This window comes from Corvus moneduloides, chromosome 7, assembly GCF_009650955.1.
Source record: "Corvus moneduloides isolate bCorMon1 chromosome 7, bCorMon1.pri, whole genome shotgun sequence".
NCBI lineage: Eukaryota > Metazoa > Chordata > Aves > Passeriformes > Corvidae > Corvus > Corvus moneduloides.
This window is the reverse complement of record NC_045482.1, coordinates 14,474,918-14,493,594: the sequence shown is the minus strand read 5'-3', so window position 1 is coordinate 14,493,594 and position 18,677 is coordinate 14,474,918. Positions and strand designations below refer to the sequence as shown.

The 18,677-nt window shown below is 37.4% G+C and overlaps 1 protein-coding gene across 6 annotated transcripts in view; it reads left to right on the top strand.

The window, feature by feature from the left end:
• NBEAL1 (neurobeachin like 1) overlaps positions 1–16,335 on the top strand; it is a 75,573-nt gene extending 59,238 nt beyond the window's left edge. For 3 of the 6 annotated variants that reach the window (XM_032114798.1, XM_032114797.1, XM_032114800.1), the window contains 15 exons: positions 484–624; positions 719–849; positions 1,849–1,958; positions 2,527–2,644; positions 3,323–3,420; positions 3,705–3,821; positions 4,311–4,400; positions 5,549–5,658; positions 6,238–6,410; positions 6,854–6,948; positions 8,759–8,875; positions 9,553–9,714; positions 10,793–10,941; positions 11,613–11,842; positions 14,254–16,335. In XM_032114798.1, coding sequence (XP_031970689.1) covers positions 484–624; positions 719–849; positions 1,849–1,958; positions 2,527–2,644; positions 3,323–3,420; positions 3,705–3,821; positions 4,311–4,400; positions 5,549–5,658; positions 6,238–6,410; positions 6,854–6,948; positions 8,759–8,875; positions 9,553–9,714; positions 10,793–10,941; positions 11,613–11,842; positions 14,254–14,330 — 1,918 coding nt within the window. In that variant the 3' untranslated portion in view covers positions 14,331–16,335. The remainder of the gene's footprint in view (positions 1–483; positions 625–718; positions 850–1,848; positions 1,959–2,526; positions 2,645–3,322; positions 3,421–3,704; positions 3,822–4,310; positions 4,401–5,548; positions 5,659–6,237; positions 6,411–6,853; positions 6,949–8,758; positions 8,876–9,552; positions 9,715–10,792; positions 10,942–11,612; positions 11,843–14,253) is intronic. The other 3 variants (XM_032114803.1, XM_032114799.1, XM_032114801.1) reach the window with 2 other exon arrangements.
• Positions 16,336–18,677: the final 2,342 nt, after the last annotated feature.

Genomic DNA, 18,677 nt, shown 5'->3' with positions numbered 1-18,677 from the left:
TGAGGCTGAGGAATGTATCAGCCAGATGGTGGCATGGTAGAGTGAGTTTGCCAGTAGAAAAGGAAATGGGCATGTCTACATCCTGACAGTCACACACATTTCTTAAATCTTGCAGGAAGCCATCACAAGTCTCTTCAATAGTAAATATTCAGTTTAGTGATGTGGGGTGTGTTGGTCTGTTGTATAAAGTCATCAGTCCTGTCTGCCCTTTGTCTGGTTTCTGACAGCTGATAGCAAATACCTAGGGAAGAGTGTAACAGGCTGCAAAGGGTTCATCTGGTGTACATTTCTATCTTTCAGCAGTCTTTTTCTTAGGGACTTTCTAAGTAAGATTTGGAATCTTCGTGTTTGATAGAACTCAATTTTTTTTTCTCTTATAGAATGTTGTGGTCATTTATTTTGAATCTTTGCCTGGTATAAGCATAATCCACATGTAAGTCAACTATAATGCTCGGTTTTATTTATAAAGATTTCTTTTTTCAGATACGAGAATTTTGAGGATCCTCTTGGGATGATTGACAAATTTCACTATGGGACACATTACTCAAATGCTGCTGGTGTCATGCATTACCTCATTCGGGTAGAGCCTTTCACAACACTTCATATCCAGCTTCAGAGTGGCAGGTATGCTGAGCAAATAAGCAGCCCCTTCCTGTTTCTTCCTTGTCGTTTTACTGAGGGAATCATCAAAGTCTAACCTGAGTTTTCTGATCCACAGATTTGACTGTGCTGACAGACAGTTCCACTCTATTCCTGCTGCCTGGCAGGCACTCATGGACAACCCCAATGATGTCAAGGAACTTATCCCAGAGTTCTTCTACTTTCCAGAATTCCTGGAGAATCAAAATGGTAAAGTGACTGCTAAGAATATTCTCACAGAAAACTGTGTCTGTATTCTTCAGAAAAGACTTGTTACAACCATTTGTGAATGCTGAGGAACACTTACTGTTTGAACTTTATGGTGTGATTGTAGACATTAATCATCATGCTGGCTTTAAACTGTTCAGTGAAGATACCAGTTGTGTTAAGCAGCAGCCTAAACATTATGTTTAAAATTCAGGCTATGGGCTTTAGGATGGGTAAAAATAGTGTTGTTTACCCAATGGAAAGTATCAGAGATGCTTTCCATATAATAAGTAATAGTTAACACTGATTAAATACTTAGCAAAAGTTAAAAGAGATTAATTATTATAATGCTGATTGGAAACACAGCATCCTGCATTCTGACATGAGACTGCTAGACATTTTTTAATTCACATTTATTTTTTAGTGATTTGTTTCTCTATTTTTGCACAATTTGAAAATGGACTTGTATGTTTGGGCTGCTACAATGTACTAGAGTTCTAAATTAGTAAAATTTGGAACACCCAAGTTCCACTTTCAAGTCATTTAAATATTTAGAGTTGTTTCAATGATAGCTGGTAAATTTAAAACTTCATAAAAGCAACATAAAATGTTGATTTTACAACCATTTAAACCTCTAAGTAGCTTCCTTCTTATGAATAACCTTATTGAAGTGTTTGGACTCTTAATCCTGGTAAAGCAAATGCAGATTTGTTTACAGATGGATGTGTAAAAGATTAATACTACTTTTATGGTTGGGACTTCAGCTTCAAAATCATTTAGATGTTTTGGATAATTGTTATCCTTTATCATTTAAAATTTTAAAGATGCAGAACAGAACTTAGCCTCCTATGTCAGTGGTAGGGTTATTGGAGATTTACATTAAGAATTTTTCAATATCCTTCTCTTGCATTGAGAAAAGAATGATTTTTAATCTTTATTGAGAAATCAAGGTACTTGAAATATTTTGTAGCAACTCTTAAACTTTTCTGAATTATTCACCAGGTTTTAACTTAGGCCAGCTTCAAATGTCAAAAGAGGTGGTAAATGATGTTGTTCTGCCTAAATGGGCCCACTCCTCAGAAGACTTTATCTATAAACACAGGAAGGCTCTGGTAAGATGTCATTTGTACATGTGACATAATTGTGAAGAAAGTGCACCTGCACATTGTTACCGTGGCTTAAATGTAAAACAAGTGGGATGACATTCAAACTGGAGTTGTGGTTGCATTTGATGTTACAAGTACCATTAGAACTTCCAGTTAAAAGCTCTGTGCATGTTGATAAAGTGCTGAGAAGAGCATTTAATCTCTTGGGCATTTGCTGTCCTCAGAGACAAAATGCAGAGCCAGGTGAATAGGCTTCCCTTGCTATTTAAAGATGATTCTCTATGGTGTTAGGGAGCTGGCAGGTTACCTTCCCCTGCACAGGTGCATTTCAATAGTGCAGATCTCTTGCATCCCTGTATTGATTTTCTCTCTTACATGGCAGTTACTGCCCATAACACAGGAGGATATTCTTATGCCTCTATCCTTTCTTATGCTTCTGCCCTATACGCTGATAAATACCTAATTTCTGGGTACTCTTAATGTAGGTATTGAACCTTTTCCACAGAAAATAGTAAAAACTTCAAGATGGGAGCAGTATTTCTCTTATTCTTACAAGAGCATTTTTTCCTTCTAGGAATCTGAGTATGTTTCTGCTCATCTTCATGAATGGATAGATTTGATTTTTGGCTACAAGCAGAGGGGACCAGCTGCAGTGGAGGCGCTTAATGTGTTCTATTATTGTACTTACGAAGGTACAAAGCAGTATGTTCTCTTGTCATTGTCATCAGACTTGTGAGTCTTCATTATTAGACAGAAGACACTTGATTTGTGAGCATACCATTCAGTAGCATATGGTAAGGCAGCAGATTTATAGATGAAACATGACAGCAAACCTTGTAATGCATTGTAAAAAGAAGTATAGTTTTTCTTAAAGGAGGGCTGTTACAGTTTCTTGTCTTTTTTTTCTAAAAGTTACTGGCATTTCTTGTCACTTTCTCATTTGCTTGCTTAAAAGCATTTGTGGGAAGAGGTTTCTTGTGGTTTAGAGTTCAGGCACATTGCTTAAAAACAAATAATGTTAGAGACGAATATTAATCAGTTAGTTTCAAAGCTAAATTTTGGATGGCTTTTGTGTGCTACTTTTGGCTCGCATGAAGTATGTTAAATTCACTTGATAGGACAAAGGCCTGCAATTCTTGCCCTAATAGATACACTTAAAATTCCACTTGCAAAGTGGAGTTTTCAGACAGTATTTTAAATGGAGGCATTATTTGGGGGCTTTTCTGGGGTAAAGGGTCATAATGCTGCTAGTAAATTAAGTTTTGCAATGTTAGGTGACCATATTGGTTCTTAATAAGTTGTTTGGATTGTGTTCTCTTCCCCCCCCCCCCCCCCCCCCCCCCCCCTTCATTGTTCTGGTTGTGATCCAGGGGCCGTGGATTTGGATGCTTTAACAGATGAGAAAGAAAGGAAAGCTTTAGAAGGGATGATAAACAATTTTGGGCAAACTCCCTGCCAGCTGTTAAAGGTAATGCTTTTTTGCTCCCTCTCAACCAGACCTTTGTGGTTAAATACAGCTGAGTTACAAGGACTTCTGAAAAAACGGTGGTTTGTAAGGTAATGGTTCATAATTTTAGCGACATTAAATCTTTGCCACATTACCAAAATCCATTTTCAAAACAAATTAATTTACTTCAAGAAGGGAAATTAGGTATGTAAGACTGTTTTCCCATTAAGATTCTGAGTATCTCGTGTATTGAACAAATTGATAAACTAGTCTAATTTGTTACTCCTTCAAATATTGCCTCCTAGGAGCCCCATCCACAAAGGCTGTCAGCAGAAGAGGTAGTGCAAAGACTAACTAAAAGTGATACCTCTACTCTGAATCTCTTCCAACACCTCACTGAACTGAAGTCATTCTTCATAGAGGTAGATGTGTTACTTGAAATTGTTTAAAGTCTAATCTGAAACTTCTGATGTACTTGAAACAAAAGGTCACAACCTAAATGAAAATAAACTTGCTTCCTATTTAAAGAAAATATTTTACAATGCAATGTATATTAAATGAGCTCTGTCTTTTTAGTTGGCTTCATAGAGGTTGAATCCCGTAATCTGCTGGCTGCTTGTGTGGGTGTTGTTTGGGTATTAAATCAGTCACTGCACCAAGAAAGCCGAAAAGCTCCCTGGTAGTGTCTGAAGACTCACTGAACTTGGTAGTTAAACTCCCTGACTGGGGGCCAGGGTTTAATTTCCAGTGTTTGTGATGAAGCTTACCTGCACGGGTGTGTACCAGTGCCTTAGGGTGCTCTACAGGTCTGACACTGATTCCAGAGGCTTTGGATCTTACTCTTTACAAGTTCTAGATTTGTGCTTTAGCTTTTGGATATAATCAGATCAAAACCATGTCCTTTCTCTTAGGGAATTAGTGATGGTGTGCCCATTGTCAAAGCCGTTGTTCCCAGGAATCAGTCACGTTCCTTTATTTCTCAGGGAAGCCCAGAGATCTTGGTGAGTTGCATGTGTCAATACTGTTCTTAAACTGCAAGCAGTCAAATGGGTGTATTTTTTTATACAGCTTGTAGAGAAACATTTCTTAACTGTTCCTCTTCAAATATGTTCCTTTAACCTATAATGAATGTCAGTTATAAGTTAAATATTTATCTTCCAAGGAGAAGCCAGGCTGATTTGTTGAATGGCATTTAAGAGCTGATGAGACATGACTGTAAGTTATAGTGAGGCATATTGTAAATTGCCACTTGATCGACTTCCCTGTAGCAACCAATTTGCTAATGCAATGCAGTCCAGATTTAAAATTACAGGATTGAGCTATTAATGGTGTCATTGTTTATCTTTGCTGCCCAACCCATATATTAAACTATACCATATGTGGTGCATGCACACTCCAAAGGCCTGCACTGTTCCTAAAACTAACTTTTGCACTAACGTACATTCTTGTACTATAGCAGATACCAAGTAATGAAAGGAGAACAGTGTTTTTGTATTTACGTCTGTATATATATGGCCTAGACACTGGCTCCAGTGCAATAATATCTCTGCTTTGCAGGAAAGAATATTCCAATATTCCTGTTTTGCATGTCAAAATTATTGTCTTGGCTTAATGTGGTACATTCATAGGTTATTTGGGCACATCTAAAATTCTCCTTGTGTTTTTCATAAATACCTGATGAAAATAACCTTGAATATTTAGATTCCTTTGTTACTTCCTCAGAAATGCAATTGTAGTACAATGTTTTTTAAACTTCCTGTGTTAATATGTTCACTATTAACAATAAGTATTCAGAGAAGAGAAGAAGCAGCAGCTTAAACTAAATGACTGACTTGTAATTAAATGTTTGAGAGGGGTTGGTTGACTGGGATTTTTAGTTTTTTCTCCTCCCATCCTTCCTACCCCAACTTCTCTGACCTATGTAGAACACAGACTATTCTAATATGGTTCTATGTACCACATGTGGATTAACTCATCTGAGAGGGATTTTTTTATTGATTTGTTTGTTCGGGGAGAGGTGCATGTGCTTTTTCCTTTGTGGCAAACTTTCAAGAAGCCTCTGCTGGATTTTGTGCAAGCTCCATTAGCATCAAGGCAAGCAGAAAAGAAACCTCTGGGTTTCGTCAACTTTTTCATCAAACTTTTTTAGGTAACAGCAAGTCTGAACTGCGTTATTGGAACTCACGGTTGGCTGCCTTATGACAAAAATATTTCCAACTATTTTACATTCATCAAAGATACAACAGTGACAAATCCCAAGTAAGCACATTTTGAGGAGGGGTAGATGAATGCATCTAAAATAATGAAATACAGTAATTAGTATTTCAAAATCAGTGGGTCGTGCTGTATTTGTTGTCTGAGTTTTCACCTAAGAATGCATCTTCTGATGTTCAGTAATATTCCCTCTAGTTTGTAATTGCATTCTTGTAGAGTTATGTAAGTGGCGTTTCAGGCTTCATTCTCAGAGCTACTTCTAATTTTTTTCTAATTACCAATCATAAAAACTCATCTGGGAATCTGAGATAGTCTTCACACTTGTTACGCTATCATAATACATAGGTATATGTGGTGGGTTTGGGTTTTTTGTTTTTAGAATATTCCTTTTTGTCTTTAGTGTTACAGTGCTTAGTAGGGACATGAATTATGTCCAGTTGTGTAAAAGGCTGAAAAGATCTAAGATGAAGTCTTGCTTCCAGTCACTGGTGGCAGTGAGAGTTTTGCCATGGTTATAGCTTCTTCTATAGATGGAATTTGTTACTGATTGTCAAAGACAAAGGAAGTGCAAAATACATGGATTTGAACTAAGGTTACTCTTAACTGCTCATCGTTTGCCTACAGAACACAGCGCAACATGAGTGGTCCTTTTGCCCCAGGGCTGGAGATCACCTCCAAGTTGTTTGTGGTGTCCCATGATGCAAAGCTGCTCTTCAGTGGCGGACACTGGGACAACAGCATCCGAGTGACATCCCTTACCAAAGGCAAACTGATGGGACAGCACATCAGGCACATGGGTCAGTCACCCTGTTGGGAAATGGAAAGGGTTAATGTACATATCTTGTTATTTGGTGTTCTCAGAATATAGCCAGTTCGCTTGGGCACACAAGTGGAGCTGTTGTAAAGGAATGGCAGCACGAGAACAGAAGAATGTTTGAATTGTGATTATACAGAAATATTTGAGCATGGCTTTTCAGTCACTGGAGTGGTGCTTTGATGTAGTTTCAAAATAAGGCTTGCCTGCTATTTTTAGGTAGCAAAGCTGAATGAGTCAGGTGGGTACACTTGGCTGTATGATGATTTCATATGTAATAATGTCATCAGCCGTTATCACAGTGGAGTATTTAATGCTGACTGCCAATCAGGAGACAGTGTTGACAAATTGTATCCACACTGTCGGTCTGTGGGAACTTAGTCTTAATTACCCAGGTGACAATTTTGTTTTTCTCTCTTTATCTAGATATTGTGACCTGCTTGGCAATAGACCACTGTGGAATACATTTAATTTCAGGCTCCAGAGATACAACCTGTATGATATGGCAAATAGTTCAGCAGGTGGGTTATTTAGGCATACTCAGAAGCAGATTCTGAATGCATTTTTGTTTTCTGTTTTGCTATTACGTTTTATTTCCTTTCAGGTTTGCAGTGAAGATAGTGCACTAAAATCAATTAGCTTAGTAATTTTACTCCCGTTGTCTTATCTGAAATACTATACATGTTAGTTACTATATAGCTGAAGTGCATTATTTTAGAGGCTCTCTTTAAGATTTCATAGATTATTTTCAGGGTAGGGAAATGAGGATTTTATGTTTCCAGGCAGTTGTTCATTCCTAGTAGTTGGATTTTAGCACTGCCTTTTCTCTGTGGGGGGTACTGATGACTACAGTAGTGGTTAGCAAAGACAGCACTATTAACTCCATTTGCATTTGAGAATTCTTTAGTATTGGTCTCATGCTTTAATACAGTGAAAGTGGTTGTGTGATCCATGTGTGTACTTACTCTCAGAATGTGAAGCTGTTTCCATCATTATGTATTTAAATGCTGATTTCTGATTGCTGCATTTGAAATATACAAGTAGGATTAATTGCTGGGGGAAGCTGTCATGTTTTGGACAGTAGATTTCATCAAGTCACCTTGCTCTTACCGTGGAACTAAAGTCAGCACGTTAAAGCAGTAGAGTGGTGTGTGCACAGCTGCATGGGCTTTTGTGGAAGCTGTCTTTATGGTGGGAGTATTTATAATTCTGTCAAGAAGCACTTTGTAGTAACTGTGCATGGTCAAAAAAAGTAAAACCCTAGTGCTCGTACGAGTTGTTTTTTGTCTCAAGTGGGGAGATTTTTTTAGTTTGTCTATCTTTTCATTGTGAGTTAAGTCATCCTCTGGAAATGATCTTTGTTTAGAAGTGCTTTTTCCTATGATTTTTAATGTACTTTTTATTAATAGATATATAAATTATATTTTATGCATAGTAAATGTTTCTTGTGGGAGTTTTATCTTGGTCTTGACAAAGTGGCAGCAGTGGACTGCATACTGGTATTTGCATTCTACTTGTCTTCTCTGCACTGATACCTTCTGTATTTTGACACTTGTTCTGTATTCCTGCATGCTTCAGGTTTTCAGGGCCTGGTTGGCAATCAAATTTTTATCACAGAAATGAAAAGAAATAGTTCTCTGTAGAAGTATTTACTGCATCTTCTCTCTAAGCACAGTTCTTCCCTTAGAGCTGGTTTGAGAGTAAGTCTGTATGTGCTGACAGTACGCTCACTGGAACAAAAGCTGTGATACCCTGCAGTTATGTGGGACCATTGCGATTTTTAATGAGCATTATTGCAAGACTTCCTTTGAGTATCATACTACTGGTAGTCACTGAGAAGTACTATTTCCTTCCTTTTCCTTGGAAAATGGAAAGAGTTGCTGTTATTTTAAGTAAAATAGCTTTCAGCTTCTTTAAGGTTGATGGTGAAGATAGTGCTTGATTCCAGGGTAAACTCTAAGAACTGGACAAGCCCAGATACACAGGTGAAAGAACAAGTGTGTGGATGGGGTATGTGAACAACTCCTGTTAGGACTGCTCACTGAGGTCCTTGGACTCCTGGACACCTGCAGGGGTAGGAAGGAGTCAGCTAAGTAACATTGTCTCTCAGACCCACACAGTAACTACATATTTATTAATTCTTGTGATTTCAGTAGTAAGATGCTGACATAAAGGCAATACATTGATATTGGAGTGGTGAGTTATGCCTTTGGCTTTGGCCGCTGTCAAATACACACCTCACACAATTGGTACTAAAGATACCAGCAACCCATTTTTTGTTTGTCCTTCAGCTGTAAGAGAATGTGTCATTGCACTTTCTGTTACTCTCAGGGAGGAGTACCTGTAGGCCTGGCACCTAAGCCATTACAGATCCTCTATGGGCACACTGATGAAGTTTCGAGTGTTGGCATCAGCACCGAACTGGATATGGCAGTGTCAGGATCCAGGGTAAGCACCTTCCTACTTTTCCCTTTTTTGCCTCTTCTCAACCATACTCAAGCAATAGAAGGCATTTGAAGTGGATTAAGAATAATACAAAAAGTCACTATTTCACAATCCTTTTCTTCAGCCTTGCGTATCAAGAAGATATGTGCCATCTTCTTTGCTGCCTGCTTAAATCAAACTGTCAAACTGCTGTGCAGAGCATAGGCCTCACCTACCATGTGGTGTTGCTCTGTACAGATGAGCTTTAATATGTGTGGACTTTCTTGGAGATTTTAAGCTTCTCATAGCAACAGTTTTTTGCCTATTTCTTCCCTGCTCTGTTAACCCTGAAGGTTCTGTGCCACTTGCTCATGATCTGCCTTACTGTACTACACTGGCAGGCTTCTGAACTCTGGCTTTGTACTCCACATAATGCGTACTCATAAATGTGACTTATGAAATGGCTGATTTGCTGCCTATCCTCCCTCTTGCCCTACTTGCATTTGTTTTTTTCATATGCCTATAGTACATGGTCTTGAGGGGAAGGCTTCTTTGTGCAGAGTTCCTAATGCTCAGGAGTCCTTATCTCCCATTAAGGATTTAAGTGCTTTCAAAGTATTCCCTGTATCCTCTGTATGTAAGTACTGAGTGTTGTGATAACTTACCTGCTGAATACCCTGCCCTAAATTTGTTTGCTGCAGGATGGCACTGTTATTGTCCGCACTATTCGGAAAGGTCAGTACGTGAGGACTCTGCGACCACCTTGTGAGAGTTCCCTCCTGCTGACTGTTCCCAATCTGGCTGTGTCCTGGGAAGGCCATATAGTTGTCCACACCAGCGTGGAAGGAAAGACTACTCTCAAGGTGCTTAAGATTGTGGAAAACCTCTGTTTCTGTTACTGAAGATTTTGATCATAAGTGTACCTAACTTTATCTTATTTCCTGAAGTAATGAGGCTTTTTGAGCATGCAGTGTCAGTTTCCATATTTTTTAAATTTTGCTAGCCAATTTGAGTGAAATTTGGTTAAAGGGTAAATAACAGGCATATTGTGGTCCTGTGAGTTTCATGAAAATCTCCAAACACCCACAAGGAAGATGCTCAAGCATACACTAATGAATTTTCCTGGGAGAGCCCCTTTGACTGGAAAACTAGAGGAAACAAGTTCCACTGTGCACAGAAACAGAGGCTTATAAGGAGAGCAGTAAGTTCTGGGTGCAAGATGCTCAGTGTCTACACAGTTTCTTAGTTCGGGATTGGAGGTACAGCTGTAATGTTGTGTCTGTTGAGGAGGTGTGTAGTTGCTTTAATAACAGTAGAGCTGTGTGATTTCTTTAAACATGGGAAATTTCTTGGAAATTTTTTTGATGTAGGCATACTAACTACATTAGAAAGATGGGGAGAGAAGAGATCCAAGGTAATGTCAGGCTGGAAGAACTTAAGATGGTTTTGTTAGTTGTGTCTGGAATCCACAGGAAGTCATTGTCTTGTGCAGAAAATGCATCTGGATCTAGCTCTGTGGAAATATGCTTGTTTCCTTCTGCTTTTGAATTTGGGAGGGGAAGGAAGGGAAGGAGGGTGGTAGCAAGGCTGAAGATGAGTGCAGTCTTGCTTTGTTCTTTCTCAACAAAAGTTCTTATAAAACAGGGACCTATCTATTAAATCCTAATGTTTCCTGGACATTTAGAATTGATTAAATGGAGTAGATAAGATATTACAATGTTACATCAAAAGGTAGCTTCAAAAACTTCCATACAGGACCTTACATCCATACACATTGAGTATAGGCTCACTACTCTTGTATCATTTAACAAGGAAAGTGTTGTCAGCATTATTGTCTGTGTGTTGTTGCCCAGTTAGCACCTGTTAATGAGCTAAAGATACAAGTACTACATTCTTTATCCTATCAGTCCTCTGTGACACATTTATTTTTGATCTCTTCAGGATAAGAATGCATTACATCTCTATTCTGTCAATGGGAAATACCTGGGTTCTGAGGTTCTGAAGGAGGAAGTGTCAGATCTGTGTGTAACTGGCGAGTATATTGTGATGGGCAGCTTACAGGGATTTCTTTCCATACGGGATCTCTACAGGTAATGTACCACCACTTTTTTTGAGATACAAATATGGGGGCTTATTGAGAAATGGCTGTGTAATGAACTTTGCTTGGTCCTGTAGGCGATAGCTGTTGCTTTTTCTGTGTTCCCCGCAAAAAAATGTTTTTGGTGAAACTAAGATATGGAGAAAAATAAAATTGAAGGTTGTAACAGATCTCTTTCTTCTCAGACATTTATCCCAAATAAACAGCTAGAACTGACAGGAGGAGCTGTCACTTTGCAAACTGTGCTTATGCCGATTAGTCTCAGAGAGTTCAGCAACTGCAGGATCAAGCCTCATGTAGTTCTGCACTGAGTTTTAAGCTCCACTTACTGCTTAGCTCTGTAGAGCTCCATTGCTCCTCAGAATGGGATCGATGTTTATCACTTAGGCAGCTGTGGGACTGATGTCACTGTTCTTCACTGAAAATGTCTCCGCTTACTGACTTACCTATCCACACCTGTTCTTGTTATTGAAGCTCTATTTTGGGATACAATTAGATTGTTCTGTAGGAGTTTACAATAATTGAAATTGCAGATGATATCTTTGAGAAACTGTGTTTTATAGTGCATCCTGTGGACAGCAATTTCACCTGCATATGATTCTTTGCAGTATGTGCAAGCAAATACGTGATGTACTTTCTCTCTGTGGTTTTTGTTCCTTTCAGCCTGAGTCTGAGCATCTCTCCCTTAGCCATGAGATTGCCAATCCATTGCATTTCTGTCACCAAAGAGTACAGCCACATCCTTGTTGGCTTGGAGGATGGCAAGTTGATTATCGTTGGTGTTGGCAAGCCAGCAGAGGTAAAACCCACCATCAAGAACTTTTTCTACCGAACAGTGGGAAGTTCACTTATTTCTGCTTTCCAGTTGAGCAAGAGGTCTCCTCTATGGCAGGGTAAATTTAAGAGCAAGTTTCAGTTTTCAGTGGGAAACAAATAACTTTTGAGACTGCTCTACTGAAAGTTCTCATTAAGAATCAGAGGTATATAGGGATTGCAGATGGGAAGCTCAGCTGGACTAACTTCCAGACTTTGTCACTCACATCTGAATAAGCAAAGTCCTAACAATAGTGTTGTCAGCCTCTTCTTGATGAAATAATTTTCCAGAAGAAAATTGGAAATGAAAGAGAGCAAGCTACTTTCTTTATTTTTTTTATGGTTTCTATCAGATATCTTTTAATATGCATTGACTGACACTGGGGAAAAAGGTATTAACTTCTTTCTGTTAAGAGTCTCTAATGGCAATGCACAGGGAATCACTTCTGTAGGTTCCCACTGTGCCTGTGCTCCATATGGTGAATATAAATTTGTTGGTCCTGCATATGCAATATCAAATACAGAGCATCCACTTCTCAAATAGTTATGCCCAATTTTTCTTGTGCAAAACATAGTTTTTGCTTTAATTACTTCTTGTCATGACTTTCAAAGTACTTGACTTAACTTAAAACTGCTTATCTTTATAACTCAATCTCTGTTGTGCTGCTATGTATTTATTTGAAAATGTGATTATCACTTTTGCATGATCTTTAGTACATGCCAGAAAAGTGTGTATTAATTTAATTTTATATTTTAAATGTGAAAACAGAGCAACTTTATTTGTCAGTATTTTTACATGGTTTTGCTAGGAGATACATAGTTTAATATTGGAAACAGACTTCACACAATGTTAGTCTGATTTTGCTTGCACTGGATGTGGAGGGGAGGTTTCCACTGACTTTCAGTTTTCTATTGTAGAATTGACAAAGAGCTGATTATTATGTGGTTAAACATATGGTTGTAACAGCAGTTTTAAAGTCACTGTCATTTCTAAGCTTCCTATTCCACAGAAAAGATCTTTTGTAGGCTGAAATTTGTGTGTATCATTAGACTGAAGGCTTTTTGTTTTCTTATTTTCACTTTTTAATCATATCTATTTTTCTAACTATGCAGAAAGTGTTGTTTCAAAGACTGGATTCTTTTTGTGGTTATAGAGGCTTTCCAATGACCTTTTTTCCAGGATTTTCTGTTTATAGTTCAGATGATATGCAAGCTAATATCCGTGTAAATTTTTTTTTTAAACGCAAACATCTAAGGAACAACATTATGTCCCAGATTTTCTAGTTTTCTATAATGACATCAATCAATATATTTGAAAAGTGTGTATGTCGGGTGTTCATTTGTTGAATGACTTATTTTTAGTATGGAAGGAATGTGTTAATTACTAGAACTTTCAGTGGTGATAGTGATTCTTAGGACAGAGGATTGGATCCTTAGCACGGACCTACTTTAATGTGCAAAAAGTGAAACGCTGCTTGGTATTAAGATTGGCCTTTAGTGTTTCTGCATTGACAGTATCTAATATGAAGTATAATAAACGTTTTTGTATTTTTAAAAATTACTTAGCTGGTTTGGATGTTGCAGAAGTGTGGGCAATTATCACTTGTCAGTGTTAATCCTGGTCAGCACTGTGCCTTTTCTAGAACGCTGCTGCTGTGATGATACAGCTCGTAAGCATGTTACATTTGTAGTAGTAACTGCAAGGAACTGCTCTCAAATTTGTTAAGGCATGAATCTTGTTTATTGAACTGCAAGGAATTTCAGAACCTAATCAGCTGCCAGGCTGATCACTACTGGCCAATCATCAACCATGTGCTTAGGTAATTAAGAGTTTCTTACAAATTGTCCGATTGCAGACCTACTAGATGTTGGATTTAATATGGCCTCTGGTTTCTTATTATCTGTCTTATCTTATGGAATACTCAGTATGAATTACTTCTGCTTTAAACATTTCTCTGAACACTTCACCCAGGATCTTTGGAAGACTATAAATTTGACACCAGAGAGAACCTTTCTCTTTTTCCTTCATTCTGCTATCACTGTCCTGCATCTTGGCTATTTTTTTCCCACTTCTAGTAATTTCTGTTTGAAATCTCTAAAATAAAATGTCCTTTCTTCTCATTTGGTTCATTTTTGCTTGATACTCACCTCTTCTTTTCCCTTCCTATCAATATAGCAATCTAAATACTCTTTCTAAGCCATTTGAAGTAGGCTAAGCATATAAGAACACATTAGTGGGTAATATCCCCTTAACTGTTCAAAATTAGAGAAGCTCGTGGTTAGTGTTTTGTGTCTTGTTTTTTGTCAGTCCCAAGAATCATCCCTAAGTGTAATTTTTAGTTTATTTTCAAATAATTTTTGTTGATATAGTTTTGTTTATGCCGTACATTGTAGTGTCTGCATTTCACCAGATTCAGTGTCTGAATTCCTTTTAATTTATCCACCTTATCCCTTCCCCCTCCTTTTGTTTCTCTGAATTACTTTTAAACAGATGCGCTCAGGTCAGCTTTCCCGAAAGCTGTGGGGATCAAGCAAACGGCTCAGCCAGATTTCATCAGGAGAGACTGAATATAACACTCAAGATTCCAAGTGATTGATTGCTGCTTCTACCTTCTCTCATGGATTCCAGAAAAATGTTTAATCTTTTGGTCACTTTAAATGTATAAATATGTAATTAGGGCCTTGATTCTTAAGTCTGTTGACGAAGAACCTATGGTAGAGGTACAGTAATAAGCATATGTACTCATGCAAGTTAGCTTGCTTGCATATTTTTCCTTAACTGTGTTGACATATTCACAGCAAAATCCCTCTCTCAACAGCTGCTAAAACTGTGTTTTGGGAGAGCTAAAAAAACTCCCCAAACAATCCCCCTACAAGTCTCCAAAACCCAAGATTACTAATTGAATTTAAGACAAGTAGCATTTGATTTAAAGCTGAGTAGGGCCAGATGCTCCTTGATAACAACCAAGGCATTTGGCTTTGCTTTGACAGCGCTGTTATTCCCCAGTAAATGGAAATTCTGGTAGTTGCAATGGTTGGATTCAGAATTGGATAGATGATGGTTATGACCTTCTCAATACGTTTTTTAGCGTAATGAGCTTTATTACAATTTGTTCGTGTAAATGGCTATTGCTCTCTTCTTTTGTGTAGCTCCAGTTTTAGGCTGTTCTGCAAGGAACATCTGTGTTGCACTACTTTATCAGAAATTGTTTTAAGTAAAGACATGAATAACTTCAAAGGAGTTGGAGGTGGTGAAGGAGCTGAAGGAGGTAGGAAATACTGCTGCTGAAAATTATTTATATTGTTATGTAGACTAAGACATAGACCAAGAAATCCCACGATATATTTAATATCTTGCAGAAATACAGAGGAAGACTCATTATCTATATTGGTCAAAGATCAGTTTCATTAGTTAGGCAACTCCTGCAAACAAAAGATAAATTTCCACTGCAGAATCATTATGCAACATTGCAGCACAATTTAATTAAAAATAGCACCTGTTTGTTTCTTGGCTTGGTGTTCACCAAACCAGTTGTTAGCCATATTTTTTCATTTCTGTAAAAGTAAGCAGGGAAAAACAGATGATATATCCATTTCAAAATGCATTTAAGACCTGGTAAAAGAAAATATCAGATCCATATGTGTGCTGTAGCCAGTTGCTTACTATGTTTTGGAGAAGCCATTACTGATTTTTTTGTTTTGTTTTTTTAGCAATACATGATCATAGAAGGGTGTGTGTTTTCCTATCAATCTGATATTTTTCTAATGTTAGTGATTGGAATGATAAACCCCATACTGTTAGAAAAGCCTGGTGCTGAGGGAAAAATTCCAATTTCCAGATCAGCGTGTGAAGGGGTGTGTGTGTGTATGTGTATATATGTGTGTGTGTGTATATATGTATATTCATGTATGTATTAAAAGAAGAAAATCCCATGGGGTAAGGGGAGTGCAGATACAAGGCAGATTTAAGTGATTGTTAGCTACTGTGTTCCCTTTTGGGTCCCCCTTTATTCCCTCAACCATCACTTTTCTTGTTATTTTTTATTTATTTATTGAAATGAATGTGTCTTCTATCTCTCATAAATGTTATCAGATATTCCCTGTGGCTGGGGAGTTGTTGAACTACCTGAGGAACATAATGTATGATCTCATTTCATTAACTTTAAGCACAATATTTATTAACTTCATAGAAATAATAATACCTCCTTACCCTGCTAAAGGATAATCTTTACAAGTTATGTTAGTCTCATTCAAACTGATTTCTCCTCCTACTTTCTTTACTGGAAAAAAAAATTCCCTCTTGGTGGTTGATCAGTGTACTTTGTAAAGAAAGCTGTGTTGCTTTTTCTTAACTTTTGTAAATGAAATAATAAATCAGATTAGTGAACAAGTGGGTCTATGCATAGTTGCAATATTCTACCTAATCACTGTGACAGACTGGATTGTCTGGAAAGTTAGGAGAAAATAAGAATTATTTTCCTGAGTCACTTGCCGAGAGAAGATTAAACTTCCAAAAGTAGAATGGTGTGGGTTTTTTCATACTCCATCTATGTAAAAAAAAAAAAAAAAAAAATTAACCCACACCCCATATTTTCAAATAAGCTGTAGAGAAGTGAAAAACACTATTTTTAATCAATTACCTATCCAATAAGAATACTAAGGATACTGTGGAAGTATTAAGTTTGTACATGAGAATGTGAAGTATGTTTGTCCATTATGATTTCATGAAGAAGGAATTTCAGGGGAGCTCTTTGGACAGTAGTTTAGAAGTATTTCAGCTCAGAATGTGAGATTTTTCTGTGTCATGGGAGATTGAAAAAACTCAGTTGGGGCATTGAATTGATGGGTTTTATATGTATGCATAAATGTTGTGTTTAAATGCATATACAAGGCTAAGTGTTTGTTTGGAGGGAAGGGGGCAAGAAATCATGATGTTTTGGGCTATCAGAATCAAGTGGAAAAATAGAGATGGGTCTTTTGTAGTGTTTGGTGGGAGCACAGTTTTGTTCTTGTAACTTGCACAGGGGTTTGCATAAGCATTTGAAAACATTCCATTGCAGTGTATTTATACAACAGTTGAATTGACATTTTTAGTACTTTAATATTAAAAAATAACCGAATACAGTGTGTCAGCTTAAGTAAAATATAATGTTGCAATAATTGATATAGTTTATGACTAAGACTTTTGACATTTGAATACCATAATTTCAGTGCATCACAAGCACTGGGTGATCCTCGCAAGTATCTGGGACAGGTTTAAATGTGGACAGTTCTTGGGCTCTCCAATTCAAGGCTATTTTGTGCTCAGCACAAAGCAGCAGCAGCAGAATGAGGAGGGGACAGGTGAGCTCTGAGCTGGTTTATGCCCCAGGTAGAATGGCAACATCCATGGACTTTGGATCTTCTATCTCATCCTTGGGGATGGGAGGTGTACACTATCACACGCTTGGCATCCTTGCCAGAGGCCTTCTGGAAAGACCTCCATAGCTTTGAAGGTCTGCACTTTGCCTTTATTTACAACCAGCTTTAAATAAAAGATAAGAGTTGTGTGAGCATTAGCTATTATGTTGTTTCTTTTGGGTTTAACTTATATGCATAAAAAGTAGAAAATCATGTTTTAAAAATAGCAAGTAATTTTTCTGATCAGCTGTTTAGGTCAGTTGAATTGTAACCTGTTATGCAGTGCACTGTGAATGGTGAACTGACTTTCATAATTCTTTGATTTCTTCAAGTCAATAAAGCTTATTCCATTTTGTTTTTCAGGTAGCATTGGTGAAATAAGATTCTCCTTTGGTTTTGATCAAAGGTTTGTGTAAGTGTAAAAAGTAAAGTTTTGAGATGAGAGAATTCCAATGAGGAATTTAGTACAAACAAGTCTTAAGTGACATTTGTTTCATAGCACTACATTTGTCAAGATCTTCTTTGTGATATCTTCTTAGGTTTAATTTTTGGAACAACTCAAATAATATTTATCAAACTTTAACATATGCTTACCTTTGAAGATGAGTAAGTAGGAGTGTAAAAATATATATCTAAAAGAAACGGAAAACTGACCTACTTTTCATACCTGTATATAAATGAGATCAAGTAGCAGTATCAACTTTTTCATAGCACAGGTTTGAACTTGCATACCAAAGGATATTTAGAAGACATGTCTCCTTTATTTCAAGTAAAATGTTTGCTAAATTTCTCTTAATCAATTTACTTATAATTCTTGATATTATTTTTAGTTGTCTTTTTACCTATAGTGAAGAATCCCATCTAGTCTTTGCTGGTTCTGTACTATACAAGCATACAGAAAGTGAAATGCTCTTTAAGCTAGCATCTGACTTAGGCAAATTTTTCTCTATCAATATACTTACCTATTACTTGCTCATAGGTTATCTAGAAACCACATTTTCTATCATCCATGTACATTACCAGCACAAAATAATAATCCCAGTCCTAAAGTAACTGCATTTGTCCTTCTGGTTAATACACATTGTGGAAATTAGGGTTTTTTAGGAAGCCCGTTTGATACTAGAGAGAGAAAAAAGGAAAAAACCCCAAACCAACAAAACAATAATACCCCCAACCCCCACAACTTCCCCTCCAAAAAACCCCAAACTCACCCACATCCATATTACAATTGTTTTGCTAATCTGCAACACTGATATAAACAAGCTTTCTTCCCCTCTGGCACATCTTAGATCATGCATATTATCACAAAACAGGTGTATCAGTCTCCACAGGCTTTAAATAGCCAAGTCAACTGGCTATCTTACAAGGATCCTCTTGAAAGCTGTATTTCTTTGTCCTTTTAATGAGTGCAAAGAACTAAGTTTCTGCACTGGAAAAATTCTGTATGGGACTGGTAACATCAGTCTGCTTTAAAATAGTCCTGCAGGAATGATAAATTTATTTTTGTAATGCACA